Source organism: Micromys minutus, assembly GCF_963924665.1.
Source record: "Micromys minutus genome assembly, chromosome: 3".
In the NCBI taxonomy this organism is placed as follows: Eukaryota; Metazoa; Chordata; class Mammalia; order Rodentia; family Muridae; genus Micromys; species Micromys minutus.
In genome coordinates, this window is record NC_137972.1 from 73,428,482 (window position 1) to 73,444,240 (window position 15,759).

A 15,759-nucleotide genomic window follows, 5' to 3' on the forward strand; every position below is an offset into this window, starting at 1 on the left:
ATTGTGCAAATGTCACCCCTCAATTGCCCACAAAATAAATTCAAAAAAATCAAGAGAGTGTCAGGAGTCCCGGGGAGAGGCTCACCCCTCCTAGGATCAGCATAAAGTCCATGAAAAGAAAAAGAAGTCACTTCCAAATATTTAGCAGATGGCCAATTCAACAAAATCTTATCCCTTAAAATATAATCATAATAAATAAACCAGTCTCTGCAAGCACTAATTCAAAAGGTGGTGTGAGGGGACTCAGCCTGGAACCCAGGGCATAGAGAATAAATCAACAGGGTGGGCATTCTCTGCTGCCTCCTCACACCTGCACCAAAGCTGCATACATTGTCCACACCCACAGCCAGCTGAACGGCACATCAGCCAGGCCCTCAGCTGGCCTCAGAGCTGACACAGCTGACCCCAGTGGCCTCTCCTGGGGAGCTTTGAAATGAAAGCCAAAGAGAATGAACAATATCCCTCAAGTTGATACAACCCCACCCCCAAGCAAAAACCCAATGGTAGATCGTCCTTCACAGTTCTCAGATCATTTAAAACCAAAGGAGCTTAGAAACATAATACATGAATTCTGTGTTGTGCCTGTGTGTTATACAAATGTGTGCATCATCCAGCGTGCAAAGGATAGACTTGCTCATCTGTGTCAGTGAAGACACAAGAGAAAATGACCAGTCAGCAGGGAGATAGGGACGGCCCGTTCAAAATGCTACTAATGAATAAGTTGGGACTTGTAAAATTATGGCCTTGTGGTCTATCGTGAAAACCAGCACTATGACAATGCGTGCAAGGACCCTACTGTTAAATTCAGGGGCTCAGACAGGCCGCAAAAATATTCCTGAAATGAATTTCTGATATGAGAGTCAATTCAATACCCTGTACAAATATCTCATAAATTAATTCTACTACTTTGCTGCAAATGTTTACATGTCATTAAGGACTATCATTCCTTAACAGTCTGATGCTTGGGCACCTTTAAAATTTCCATGTGGCTCTAATAGTCAAAAACATTGAAAGTAAGTGGAATACATTTCCCAGCTATTTGAGTGGGAGGTGGCTTCGCTATAGAACAAGAAGGGGACATATTATTCGGTGCCAATAGCTTTACCGAAGCAGGAGTTTTTCTGAATTAGCATCCATGTAAAAAAGGGCATTAACTTTAAACGAAGAAATTAAAATAAGCTACAAAAATCATGTGTGTCTAATTCCACCCTCCACAGTTTGGCAGCAAAGGAACAGAAGCCCAGCCTTGGTTTGAAACACGTACCCATGCTGAAGAGTTCTTGAGGGCTAGTAAAAATAAATGCATTCCCAGCCACTCAGTGGAATTCTCACTGGTGAGTGAGCATCTGCTCACCCCTCCTTCAGCAGCTTGAGAGAACACCTCTGGCTAGTCTGGCTTTGACAATCATCCATATATATATATATATATATATATATATATATATATATATATATATATATATATATATAAAGTGGGGGGGGAAACTATAATAAAAAGGGGCCTTTAATTAAATGAAATTGCCACTCTGGGATCAGACCTTCATGCTTGTCAGCGTACTCTCAAAATAAACATCTCAAAACTGTGCCTCCGTGGTGTCACTTTCTCACAGGCAAGGCATACTGGGTAATCCCCAAGCATCTTGACAGCTACATAATGTTCAAACTGTTTCACGGGTGAATGGCGGCAGTTGCATGAAAGAAAATATTAATGTCTGGAATTAATAGGAAAAAAAAAAAAAAGGACCAGGGTTTACAAAGCCAAACAAGGAAAGAGGGTGTCAAGTTAGTGCAGTGTTAATTGTTAGGGAAAATTTTCGAGGAGGGGGGAGCGCATGGTGATTTTTTTTTCTCTCTCTCTCTCTCTGAGCCTAAGTGCTTGAGTGTCAGGGAAGTGGCATCTCAACTAGGCAGGTTCTGAAAGGGGGCCAGTAGCTCAGGAATGCTACTGCAAATGCTCAAATGCTGAGCTGACACCTGAAAGGGCGGACTTTAACCTTTCTCACTGGGAGCTTCAGATACAAAGAGATTCTTTCTTATGGTAGTCGATACTTTTAGTGGAAAAAGAAGCAAGGACCAGAGACTAGGCTGTGCCTCCTTAGGGCCCCAAACCATGACTCTTGGGGCCGAGAGCCAGTCACTTTCTCCCACATTAGAAGGACTGTAGCTTTCTAAAAAAAAGAAAAAAAAGAAAAAAAGAAAAAGAAAAAAGAAAGAAAGAGAAAGAAGGAAAGAAAGAAAGAAAAAGAGAGAGAGAAAGAAAGAAAGAGAGAGAGAGAAAGAAAGTAAGTCTACATGTACAGGTACAACCAACCATGGGCAGCAACATATTTTTAAATATGTGAAATGAGTCCTTACTGAATAAGTACAGACTCCTGCCGTGGTTATTGTCCCACAAACCACACAGCGATTTACTTACATGGCATTGATATGAAGATAGATACATGTAGGTTATACAGAACTTTTATGATAGTTTACATGTAAGACCAGACCTGCGCGCGCGCGCGCGCACACACACACACACACACACACACACACACACACATACACAGCAGAATATAAACAACACTCTATATAAAGGACTTGCGTATTTGTGGATTTTAGAATAAACAGAGACATTGGAACTATCCGGACACATGTCCCTGGGGATGGAGGTATCTGCAAGAGAAACTGGTAGTTGGTCATAGACCCTGCAGCAGAGAGGCAAAAAATCCACCTCCAAAGAACTGTTTGAATCATAGTTGTTCCTGCTTAAGCCCACTAACCTAGGGATCCTCACTCTCCCTTCAGATGTACCTGTCAACCAGGCCGCCAGACCACAAATACCTCTGGTCTCTTCCAAGTCTTGCTACTTGCTGGATACCCTAGGTGCTGTAAAGACATATCAACAAAAGATCCCGCTCTTCTGAATCTGATAGCAAGTACACCCCGCCACATAGCTCGTAGTCCCAGGGGGTAAGGGTCAAAAGAAATAAACATGGTGCAGAGTTCTGTTCAATAGTAGGTAGAAAATGTTGTTCCTACCTCACATGTCAGTGAGGGCTCAAATTAGGGAGGCAAGAGTTGAAATCAACCTGGGCACAAACAGGAACAAAGACTGGGGTCATTGGAGCAGACGGGAGACCCCCAAAATAATTATAGTTATAATGTTAAGCAAGCATTTCAGTGAACCCAGAAATTGAAGAGAAAAGAAAAAAAAGAAAGAAAAAAGAAAATAGATTACAACAGGCTGTTTTAAGTCAGAGACCAAAGTGCCCTAAACATGTACAATAAAAGCTTAGTTATTATTCTTTTAAAAATGTGGGTGTTTTATTTCCTGTTTCCAACCACCCCCCCTTTTAAAGTAAAAGTAACATATGCCCACAACTTTGAAATGTACAATATGAAACAAAGCCCACATCCTCTTACTGGTCCCCAATCCTATTTGTCTGGTGTGGTATCCATAAGCAGTTTCTTGGATGTTTTACAGGAAAATATAATAAGATTCATTTTAAGTGACTGCATTTTCTCAAGTTATAGGCCCTGAAGCTGGGGTCACACCAACAATATGTACCTCCTGGTGTATTTCCAACTAAACACACCCTTGCTGTGCTATATCAGTGTGGGCAAGCAGTTGAGATTTTACTGATTGTGTATAAGAGTTCACCTGGCAGGCTTCAATATCTGTCCTGGAGTCCCAATTCTATAGTGGTTTGTAAGACACGAAGTATGACAGAGGCTCATTCTGGATCTAACAGACATTACAGAAATGCTTTCTAAAGCTCATCAAACTTAGCAGTCGGAAAGTTGGCTCCGTGGAAGAACCCCAAAGACCCCAATTTGGTTCTCAGCATTCACTTGAGGGCAGCTCACAGGGGATCTAACACTTACTTCTGGCCTCTGGGAGCACAAATGTGCATAGCACATATAGAGACAAACACCAACATATAAATAAATATGAAATCAACCTTCTCAACACTTACCAATCTCTGAGCAAACAACGTTTCCTTCACAAATATTTTAAACTAATCTGTTAGCAGGTGAGGGAAGAAAAAAAACCTACCTGTTTCCCATTATCTTCAGCCCTCTCAGTGGCTTGCCTGCCATTATGACATCTACTTGTGTCTGTCAATCAGCTGGCTGTTCTAATCCCTTTGTTATCTTTCTGTGGCCTCTGCTCATCTTCTGCCTACAACCGGACTGAATGCTTCCTTATGGAAACTGCTCACCAACTGTAGAGCTTGCCAGAATTTATTTAACAAGTTATTACTGGCCATAAGTTATTTTTGCTTTTTATTTAATGAGATTAACCATGGTGTGACTTCTGGCTTTGTACTTTCAGATCCTGCTTAGAAGCATATTCCCCCACTTAGCTGTAAGGTTTTAAATTAATTCAGCAGTGTTTCTTCCCATTGATTTCTTTCTTTCTTTCTTTCTTTCTTTCTTTCTTTCTTTCTTTCTTTTCTTTTCTTTTTGATACATTTTCTTTTTTTTATACTTAAGCTTTTGGTCCATCTGGAGTTATTTTAGTATGAAGAGGAAGGAAATTTAGGTTCACTCAGGAGGAGAGTAAAATGATCTGAGCCAAGCTTTGCACATATAAATCTGACAGCAGCTTATAATTTAGAATCAAGGAGAAGGGGACAAAGCAAGGTCATCTGGTAGCTCAGCCTAGTGCTGCTGGGATGGCTTGAGAGTGGTAGAGCAGAAAGCTGAGATCAGGCCCTCAGAACCCCATGTGGGGGTGGGAAGGGGGCGAATGGAATATGGGGTAGGGGCTCAGCAGTTAGAGTACCTGCTGAGAAATGTTTTCAGATCCCCAGAACCAGGTCTATGCAGAGTATGCATGGCATCTTATCTACAGCTCCTGACTGAGGGAGCAAGAGCAGGCATCCCAGAATAGACTAATTATATGTATGAGCATTGGTTCTAATTAAAGGGCCCTACCAAGAACAAAAAGAAATATTAATTTTTAATATATTTAATATATACTTATTACAATGAATTTTATCTGTTATGATAAATTATAATTTGTAATAAATATATTTTAAAATAGAACATGTTATATAGATAATAAATAATACCATTATATGTATTATTTATAATGATATGTTTACATGTTTAATAAATTACATAATATTACATATAATATATAGATACACATAAATATATATAAAGATGATTCCAGTCATCAACCTGGGACCTCCAAACTCACACTCACACACGCACACACACACACACACACACAAAACATACACAAATACCTTTAGAAATGGAAAATAAAAAAACAAGTACCCAGACATACTTGTCATTTAAAGTGGTGTTCTGCACAATGAAAGGAGTGTGTCACCAGAGCCATTTGAGATGGTTCCTCCATGTTATCGCTTGAAATTTTTAAAACATGCACTGAAATATTAAACTCCATTAGCAGGAACAGTGAGGTGGCTTAGTGAATAAAAATGCTGCACAAGCCTGAAGAAATTGGTCCCTAGTACTCTTAGTACGAAGGAACTGACTTTCAAAAACCATGCACTGAGCTACACATATGTCTCAGCATACATGAAGCCATACTCAGAAACATACAGACACACACGCAAAATAAAATAGCTCACAATAGTAAGCAAAAGTCTCACCAACAGATACAGTCTTATAAGTAAAACTTAGAACTCTTAGAAGGTGCTTGGGATCTCTATAAATGTTATATTAAATCCATCCACATCTGAGCTATCAGAAAGAAAGGCATATGCCTATGTCACACACACACACTCACACACACACACACACACACACACACACACACACACACAGGAATGCTGAAGTTGGTACACAAACATCTTGTGTAATCTTGAATAATTCACTCAACTTCCTTACACTTTTGTGTAAAGTAATTGTAATCCTTTATAATTCGTAAAACTACCATTCGAAAAAGAGTCCCTTGAGAACAAACAAGCCAATCTACTTAAATGGCAGCCAGCTCCAGAAGTTACCAAGAATGCCTTCTTGTAAGGGCTATTTTTAGCATCACAACTGAGTTAAGCTTAAAAATGGAAGAGCAAATAACCATTTATGTAGCTCTAATGCCCATTTACTTTATTTTAATGTCCAAGGCAATTCACATGACTAACTCGTTCCTATAAAGTTTCTTTATTGCTACATCGGAAGGCATGGTCTTTCCTATCACCTTCTGTTTAAGGAGATGAAGGGAAAAAGTATAATCTTAAATTCTTTATTTAGTAATTCAGAAATTCCATACACTCAGGAAAATTTTCTCTGAAACATTCTTAGGTATTCTGGAAGGAAAGAGGCATATACAAAATTTAAGCTTTGAAATCCCCAAGAACACGGGTTTCTTCTCTATCTAAAAAGCCAGAGGTAATACACTGAGGATTTCAGGGTACGCTAGAAATCTAGCCTGGCAGTATGGGGTTCAAGAGTTCGGTCTTTGAGGCTGGTTAAATAAAAAAAGACGAGACAACTTCCAGGATGAAAAATAAAATGGGAGGGGAATGTGTCACTTATGACAACTGCATAAGACCATGTGTCCAACAGCAGCACAATGGAGTCAGGCAGACAGAACAAAGCCTGCACACTGCATCCTGAACAGTTCTGTTCAGAAACCAGAGGGGTAACAGAAAGAAAGGGAGCAGTGTCCTTTGTTCATATGAGAAGGAAGAGGCATGTCTTACACAGCATATGAGTTCAGAGGAATTCCAGCCATCTATAGACATGTCCCGGCCAGGCTCCTTCTCTGGACGGCAGCTATTGCCTTTGGAATCTGCTTTCCCATTTCCAAGCCCAGAAGAGCTGTGTTCTCCTCACTGTTCCACTGCTCTTAAGACCCCTTTTGCTAATGTATCTGCCCTGACTGAATGGGGAAAACTTCCCTCCTCTAAGGATCACCTAAGTATAAGACCTCCAGTGGTCCCTGGAGTAAATTCTGGCCCTGGTTGGACATTGAAATACAATAGCCTGTGTATGGTAAAAATAAGCACAGATATCCACTTTACTGAACAGTGTTCCAGAAATCAACTGATCGCAGAATTAATTATCTGAGAGTCTTTTGCCAGAAAATTCCTTTAACTTTATGAAATGCATAAAATTCCATATGAGATAAATAATAGGATCCATCAATGCTGTAATAAGGCAGACACTGCGCAGTTCAAGGACCACTGGACTCTCCTAGCCAGAGGACCTCCCATACAGTACCTCTGGCCACATCCCATACCATCCGTCCCTACCTTCAGAGAATCTGTCGCCTTCACATCCTGGATTTCCTTTCAATTTCATCTTTTCCACCATTGTCCCCCGCTCCTTTGACTCCATAGCTTATGTTACAACATACCCTGTACCTATCATTTTTCTTGCATAACAGTTTTGTATAGAGCTGGAGTTTGTAGAGTTCGGCATCTAAGAGCACTCTGGAGGATGGCCTGGGTTCAACTGACAGCACCTGTGTGGAGCCCCACACCCATCCTCCTTCCATTTCTAAGTGAACCTGACACCCTCTTCTGGCTTCCAGGATCTTCATCTTCCCTGAGTTCTAGACATGCCCAAGGTGCACATACATATACACAAAGCATACACTTAGAAGGATAAACTAAAGATAAATTTAAATTAAACCAACCATTAAATACTTACAACAGACTACTTTGATTTGGCCTTCCTAACCCATTGCTAATAACCCAAATACATTCAAAAGTGTTTTTAAACATCCAGATCATATATGTGTCCTTTATATCCATGATACATATGTGCATATGGTACACTAACAGGGGACAAATCACATACCACACCATGTCTGACAACAGACACCCTCACCAACGTAGAGAATTCCCACACAAACAGATGAAAAGGATGCTAAGGTAAATCCGGGTCAGTGGTGAAAAATGGGTGCAGAAAACACAGGACTCATCCCAGGCTTACTTTCCTTGCTCCTTTCTGAGCCCTGGGAAAGGATTATGTGGAGATTGGCTCAGCAGAGTAGCAAAGCACCAAACATCCGAAGTATGGCGGGGGTGTACACAGTCTCAAAACAAAGCACCAACAGTTCCCAGTGAGCCCCCAGAAATGGATAAACACAAAGGCTTTTAGGACCAGCATGTCTTGTGGGATCTATACAGGGTGGGAAGGGGACCCAAAGAAACAGATTCCAAACTCAGCTGCGTTCATTTGTTTTACTGTTTTAACAAGCTCCAACATGGGTAAGGCATGAAGGAAGGCACCCACACCACTGGATGGGGTTTGCATCCAAACAAGCTTTCAGGTCTGCTTCTGACACAGCAGCCCATAGGGTTTTTTGTCCTGCTGCACATGCATAGTGAGGATCTCATGCCATCTGGTGTTCAGAGAAGGTACTCCAGAGAGAAGCAGAGCCGAGAGCTTGCAAAAGGGGTGGAAGGTGCTGATCGGGTGGCAGGAATGAAGTCACACTCTGATGTGCACCAGACTCTTGCACTAAGGAACACATCTGCAGAAATCCAGCGGAAGCAGAGGAAGCATCACTGGAATGCATGGCACTTGCATGTATAGTCATTGATAGCAGGCATGCATGTATAGTCATTGAAAATGGGCATGCATGTATAGTCATTGAAAACGGGCATGCATGTATAGTCATTGATAGCAGGCATGCGTGTATAGTCATTGAAAACAGGCAATCTAGTCATGAGGGAAAGAAAGATTTGTCCTTGGTCATCTAGAAGTCACTTTGGGAAAAAGAGAAGCTAAGTTTTTATTTGGGTCCTAAAATTGAAAAAAAAAAAGAGATGAAAGAAACAAATAAACAATGAAAAGGAGAAAGAAAAGCAGACAGAGAAGATGTATGGGTTAATGTGACTCAAGCAAGGGGCCAAGGCCTCTGTAGATGTGGAAACAGATGGAGGTCATCTTCAGAATAGGAAGTGAAAACTAGCAACATTTTCACAACCAACACAATTCACAATCCCATCTGTGAACACGCCCAGCCAACTGCAGAAGCAGGGGCCATTCCACACGGAAGAGGATTTGCGAAAAGTGAAAGAGCAAATCTCAGCACACATATTTAAATGTCCCAAATAATTGATGCAAGCACTGATTTAAGCAAACAGAGGCTAAGCCTTGTCCTCTAGCCAATTAACCAAGTTACTCTAGAGTCAATGAAGTTAATAGAAGTGAGCTGCCTCACTGCTTCCGGTGAGAAGAAGCCTTTCTGAGGAACAAACTGCCACTTGGGTAATGAGAGCACAGAGCAAATCAGGTGATCGCGGGACTGAAGGAAACCTGTGCAAATCTATAACTGACTTGTCAAGAAGCTCTGACCGAAGCTGGATACACAGTTTAAGACACAGGCACATCTACAGAAGCATGGTTTGTAATATTAAAACATGGGGGGGGGGCAGCAAGATGGCTCGGTGGGTAAAGATATTTGCCATACAAGCTTAATGACCTGAGGTGGATCCTCAGAACCAGTACATGAAGAGAACTGACTGCCACAAAGTTCTTATCTAAGTTCCACATACATACATGTGTCCACACACATCATGGAAACATGCACATTCATGTGAACACACATACACATATACACACAACAATTCTAATACTACTACTACTACTAATAATAATAATAATGGATAATGGCATCACAAAGAAAATTATTAGCCCTCAACATAGCAGGAGTGATGGCTATGGGCCTCAGGTTGTTATGGTGAATTTCATCTTCCCCCTTTGCAATATCCAAGAGTAGCCAGAAGAGGGCACCAGCAACACAGTATTCTTTTAGATCATCGCTCTGGACTTGGGTAACTGGTTAGCCACAAGTCAGAAGAAAAGAAACCTTAACACGGAGGGTGTTGAGTTCCAGAAATTAGTGATATAAAGTATAAGAGGGCATGAGATGGGAGCTTTACCAGGGTCAAGAGACTTCATCTATACTAGTAATTTGGGATCTCTATGAGTGTGGAAGGTAAGGCTGGGGGCCTGAGCTCAACCAGTGTGATACCAAATATCATCACAGTCACATTCCTTTCTATGGGAAACTAGGGCAGAATTTAATTTGCTCCATGCATCAACCAAGTTACAAAGCAGTTGTACTGAAAATAGATACTCGCGTTATATCCCTTTGGCTTGAAATCTCAGTGACCTAAAATATTAGCCTAGGTCCAGAACAAAACAATAAAAAGACAAGGCTTCTTGCTCAAAACCAGTACACCAGACGCAGTTTTCCAGGCCAAAAGTAAGAAGGAAGCATGGGGTGTAAAGGAGGAAATTCAATATTGTAAAATGGTGAACCAAGAACAAGTAGGGGGAGGGGTTAGACAGAGATAAACAGGAGATTACAAGTTGAAAGGGAGGAATAGAGAGGGAAGGAGGGGAGTGGGAGGAAAGGAATGAAGAGGGAAAGAAGAATGAAGGGGAGGGAGAGAGATACCATAGGAAGACCAAAAAAAAAAAAAAAAAAAAAAAAAAGCATCAGAAAAGCTCATCCTGGTTTCAGCTGATTGGTGGAGAACATCAGCACTAAACCTGCTCAGCATTCTGGACCACGGCGCCTTATTGGATCTTGTAGAAGAGCACATGATAAACCTGCATAGGAATAGACTTCATAAAAGCATCCCAGAAAAATCTCAGCATTGTCAAAGTGGAAGCAAAAGGCTAAATATCAGCAGCTTGTATTTCTCAACCATGGCCACTAGAGGGCACTGGAGTGCCTGGAAGGCTCCTCGCCCATTGATTTCTGTGGGTGGGTCATGACTCCCTTTTAGCACAGCTTTAGGCTTTCTTGGTGTTGTCTGAGAAGTCTTCTCCTGAAACCAAGTTTTCAGACCACCACCCTGGAGAAATACCAAAAAGATGACTTTTGGTTGCCTAATATTTCCAGATACTGATGCACTATTTTTTTTTTTTTTACCAAGTTACTACCTAGACAGTTCTATTGAAAGCATGAACTTCCGATCTAGATGACTGTTTAACAATACATTTCGTAGCTCTGACAGTGCTTACAGCCACTATGCCTTTAAGGGCAGAATTTTGGAGGATGAATCCAAACATTAGATCATAATATGGTAGGCAGAGGTCAGCAAACTTAAGAATCTAGGTTCAATTCGTCCCAATGTCTAATTTGTATTTATCTGTTTTGTATATATTAATGCAGTTTTAGCAGAAAATTGCCATGTTTGGATATTTATTCTTTACAGGTATCTGTTAAATGGCTTACAGTTAAAATGTGTGGGTTGTGAAGTCTAAAATAGTTAATAGGTGGCCTTGTGTATGAATTGTTTGACAACTTACATCTAGATAGAAAGCTTCATAAATAGAAATGATTTATGCAAATCCAAAGAAAATACTGAGCTCTTTAGTAAAAAAGAATGATTCACCAAAAATAACTTCTATCACCCAAACCTACAAAATGAAAACGGGGCAACGAAATTAACAGACTTCTAGCTGCTCCCCTGAGCTGAAGGGGTGACAAAAATACCAGAATACTTTGCAAAGCTCCCGCCATAGCTGAAAGTTAAAACCTGATCAACTGGATGCATTTAGATTTTCAAGTTTAAAAATAAATTTATTACTGCATTTAATACAAAACAAAATACAAATATACCTCTCCCTTGTGAATACTGACTACCTACTCTCCAGTGGTAAAGGGATGCGCCTGAAGGACTCTGTGTTAAATGAAATGAGCCAGGCTCAGAAAAGCAAAGGCTCTGTGTTCGCATGTATATGTGGAATCTCAGAGACAGAGAGTAGAATAGGTGATACCACAGGACAAGAAGAATTCGGGAAAGAGAGAGGGGGACAGAGGCTAGGGACAGCCATAAAGGTACAGCTAGGTGGAGCAAGAAGTTTTGGGGTTGTGTTGCCCAGTAAAGTAAATATAACTAACAGTAATATATGTTTGAGACAGAAAAGCTGGTGAAATGTTCTCCCAGTGATGAGCTGAAGAGTTTTCAAGGTGATGTATAAGACAATGGTACAGATACGATCATTATATATATTTGTGTATATATATTTGTATTATACCTCATTATATATATTTGTGTGTGTGTGTGTGTGTGTGTGTGTGTGTGTGTGTGTATATCCCATAAATATGGGTCAGCAAAAAATGAAACACTGAAGTACGAAAATAGTGTGCATGAACTTGTTGTGCATGAATAGTGTTCCGTGCTCTCTCTGACAGGGCAATGGTTTCATCATCACTGAGGTGCACTGATCAATGCGCAGGGATGTGCAGCAGTTGTATTAGAAGGATGCACCAAGAATTAGATGGTTAGAGAACTTGCACACATAAGAGAGAATCAAAAAGATCAGAAAACGGGCAGTTGGCTCACAAAAATGATCCAGGGCCAATGACTGTCCCAGAGTCATAGACTTGGGGGGAAGAAAATTCCAAAAAATTTATATATATCATATATACAATATATAATTTAGTATATACTATATATAAACTATACATACATACACAGAGAGTGTGTGCGTGTGAGTATGTGTATACCAGATCTCAAAGTTAAATGCATTCTCTCCAGAATGCTCTTAACATCTGAGGAAGCTGCCACCAAATGGATTGGATAGTGGCCTTTTTTGACAGAAGTGGTCATTGGAACACTTAGCAGGTCCCGAGTCAGGTCATCTGTAAGTGGTCACTTTATGAACCATCTCGTCCCTCAGATGTTATCAGGTCTGACGATCTAGGTGACCATTCTCACTACATTACCACGAGATCCATATGTTCATGACAGATATGGAACTCAAGAGACTCGGATGACAGATAAACTATAGAACTGAATGAGCAACAACCTTTATACTGACGAACACGATGTGGTACCCTGTTTTTGAAAAGTCCAGATGGAAGGAGACAGGAGGAATATATTTCACACAGCCCTGACAGACAAGCCAGGTAGGTGAGAGCAGATGTGTGGAAAAAAAGACCAGCATGAAGTCATGCAGTGTGGAGAGGCGGTAGGGAGGTTTCCGGGGTGCAGGCGGGGTGACTAGGAGACCGTGTGCAGCAGGTGAGCTAGCCAGGCTCCAGGCTTGGAGGCAGCAGATGTGAGCAGCGGCAGCGAATGGTGCACTATCCGTACAGGAGCTGCAGCAGGAAGATCACGGAGGATGGAGCGACGCCCCATTGGCCACTGATGTGACACGAGGACCAGCCAATCATGTGTAGACAAACAGGAACAGACGGCATGCGCAGTAAGCCAGAAAGGAAGACCTTAAGTGGTAGTTGGCAGGAGCTGGTCAGAAGCAGAATGGGAAGAACCCAACAGGTACGACCTGTTCCCCCTGCCCAGCTGCATAGCTCAGTCCTCTTAACTGAAGCTAGGCTGCTGCGAACGAAGATGGCATCCGTAAGTGGGGGCACAGGACACAGAAAAGATGGCATGCCTCCTCAGAGACTCAAACATGCAAAGGGCAGGAAGTAACATATTAAGTTTCAAGAGAGATAATATATTGCACAGAAAACCAAGGACTGTCTTGAAGATGGGCTGTAAAGTCAAGAGCAAAACTTACTTATGGGACAATGTGGGTATTATGATCTCGAGATAATTTAAATACATATACATATAGAATATATATACATATGGGAAATCTATAGAGATTTAAACAAAAGGCAAACAAGGAAAAGATAAATAGATCATAGTTATTAGAGGGATGCTGTGGGGTCCGCTGGGATCCGGTGGGGTCCCCTGAGATTCTGTGGGGTCCCCTGGGATCCCGTGGGGTCCTCTTCGAGGGAGGGAAGAGGTCTAAACCCTATCTGCATCAACCAGCACATCACATGGGGTTATCTCTGAAATTCATTCACTCTTTTCAGTAAAGCAGTAAGTCCAGGTGATCACCTTTCTGGATTGATTGACATATTCCAAATATAAATTCTCATGGATATTTCATTCTAAAATAGCTTTATATGTTATTGCTATTGCTTCTTTTTAAAAGAATACGAGCATTTATCACTTCTGTGCAAGGTTTCAGTTTAATGCACTGCATGAAGCTGACGAAAGCTTAGTGGAAGGGAGCAAATCCATGTTGCTGTGTCTTTGATGGCCACGTCTCGTGTCCATAGCCCCTTCCTAATTTTGCCTCTTCTGCTTCATGTCTGTCATGACGTGACCAGCCTCATTGACCACGGGCCCCGGAGTACTGCCTCTGTGGAGGCCCAAATCAGATGCAGCCAGAGGAACTTGGACCCAGATCTCTGCTACTCTGATCAAAAATACACCTTTCCTGTTAAATTTTATATCAGTATTTCTTCAGAAATCACAAACTGCCTGACAACTAATCTTTATTGTTTTCCTTCCGAAATTCCTGAGAGAGCCCTAGTCCAGACTTCCTCAGAGTGTGGCTGAGTTTAGAGATAAGAGCTTGAAAGAGGTTATTAAGGTTGAATGGAGTTTTTAGTGTGAACCCTAATCCAGCATTTGTCACTTTTAAATGATGCACAATAAATGTGTGTGGGGGACCCTAAGGCATACTGGGAGAGCTGAGCTCCCTCTCTAATCAATGTGGGATGGACATTGTCAACTCAAGCCTTTCTACCAGGGCACAGAGAAGGCCTTTACACTAACTGACCAACCTTACCGCAGCGATCCCGGACCACAAGGTTGCGGCCTTCCTTCAGATGTATGGTGAGGAGGTACGCGAAGGGGCTGGGGAGGTGACTCACACAATCACTAGCTTCTCCAAGAGGCTGCACAGAAGAAAAAAAGGCATCTAAGTCTGAAATGTAAGGCCAAGCAGAGGCACTGCTTACTCTAACAAGCAAAGACAATAGTCATACTGGTCAACTAGGAACCCAGCTGTCATACCCCACTTTGGTTTGATGAGATTTATTAGATAATTCTTTTTACATGTTCCCCAACGAGATTACACTTGACTTCAGAGGTATTCACAAGACAAACTTTCCAATAATTATATGAATAATACCTCAATGCCCAAAACCCTTTAACTCTTTTATTGACTGTGAGATTTCTTACTATAAAACTGTACATTTGGACTGAAGAGATGACTTAGCCATTGGGCATTTGCTATGTAATTATGAGGACTGGGGTTCCAGTCCCAACACCCACATAATAAGCCAAAAATATTCTATACATATCTGCAAACACAGCTCCTATGGAGGTGGAGACAAGAGTAGAGTTGATTAAATTCCAGCCTAGCAGAAAATGTGAGTCTTGGTGCAGGGAAAGGTTCTAGCTCAGAGGACCAATTGGAAAGTGATATCCCTCTAGCTTCCAGGTGCATAATAGGCAAGTTCACCCACATGCACAGGTATGCATGCATACATACATGTACATGTACATACATACATACATACACACACACACACACACACACAAATACACAGTGGGTTGGGGAATAAATTAATCTGTAAAATGAGAACAAAGCACTTGAGAAGAAATCACACGAAGAGACGAGGATAAGGTTGGTTCCCACAAAGATGTGTCCGTATATCCACCTCAGCTTTTGAATATCTCCCATGTCCTGTTAATATTCCCACCAGTCCTTCCCGACTCTAGTAGACTTCATTGACATGGGCTACAATTTCAGTTCTTAGCATGAGTCTCAGCGTTCAAGTCCACCAGGCACCAAGATGTCCTCACCTGTGTCCCCACCACCACAGTTGAGCATCTCAGCTTTATGCTCTCTGGCTTTTCTCTCTTCAGTATCTACTCTCCTTGTCTCCACTTAAGCTCTCACCCCCTCCCACCCCCTAAGCTCTGTCATTTCCCTCTTGAGGAAATCACCAACTGTCATGGGCCATGGTCACAAATCCACGTCTATTTCTTTGAATACCTAGAAATCATATGA

The 15,759-nt window shown here is 41.5% G+C and overlaps 1 protein-coding gene across 1 annotated transcript in view; it reads right to left on the minus strand.

The window, feature by feature from the left end:
• Positions 1-15,759, minus strand: part of MCTP2 (multiple C2 and transmembrane domain containing 2) — a gene marked incomplete at both ends in the record, with an annotated part of 166,161 nt that overhangs the window by 137,687 nt on the left and 12,715 nt on the right. The window contains one exon of the mRNA XM_080913856.1: positions 14,530-14,638. Within this exon, the coding sequence (XP_080769982.1) occupies positions 14,530-14,638 (109 nt within the window). The remainder of the gene's footprint in view (positions 1-14,529; positions 14,639-15,759) is intronic.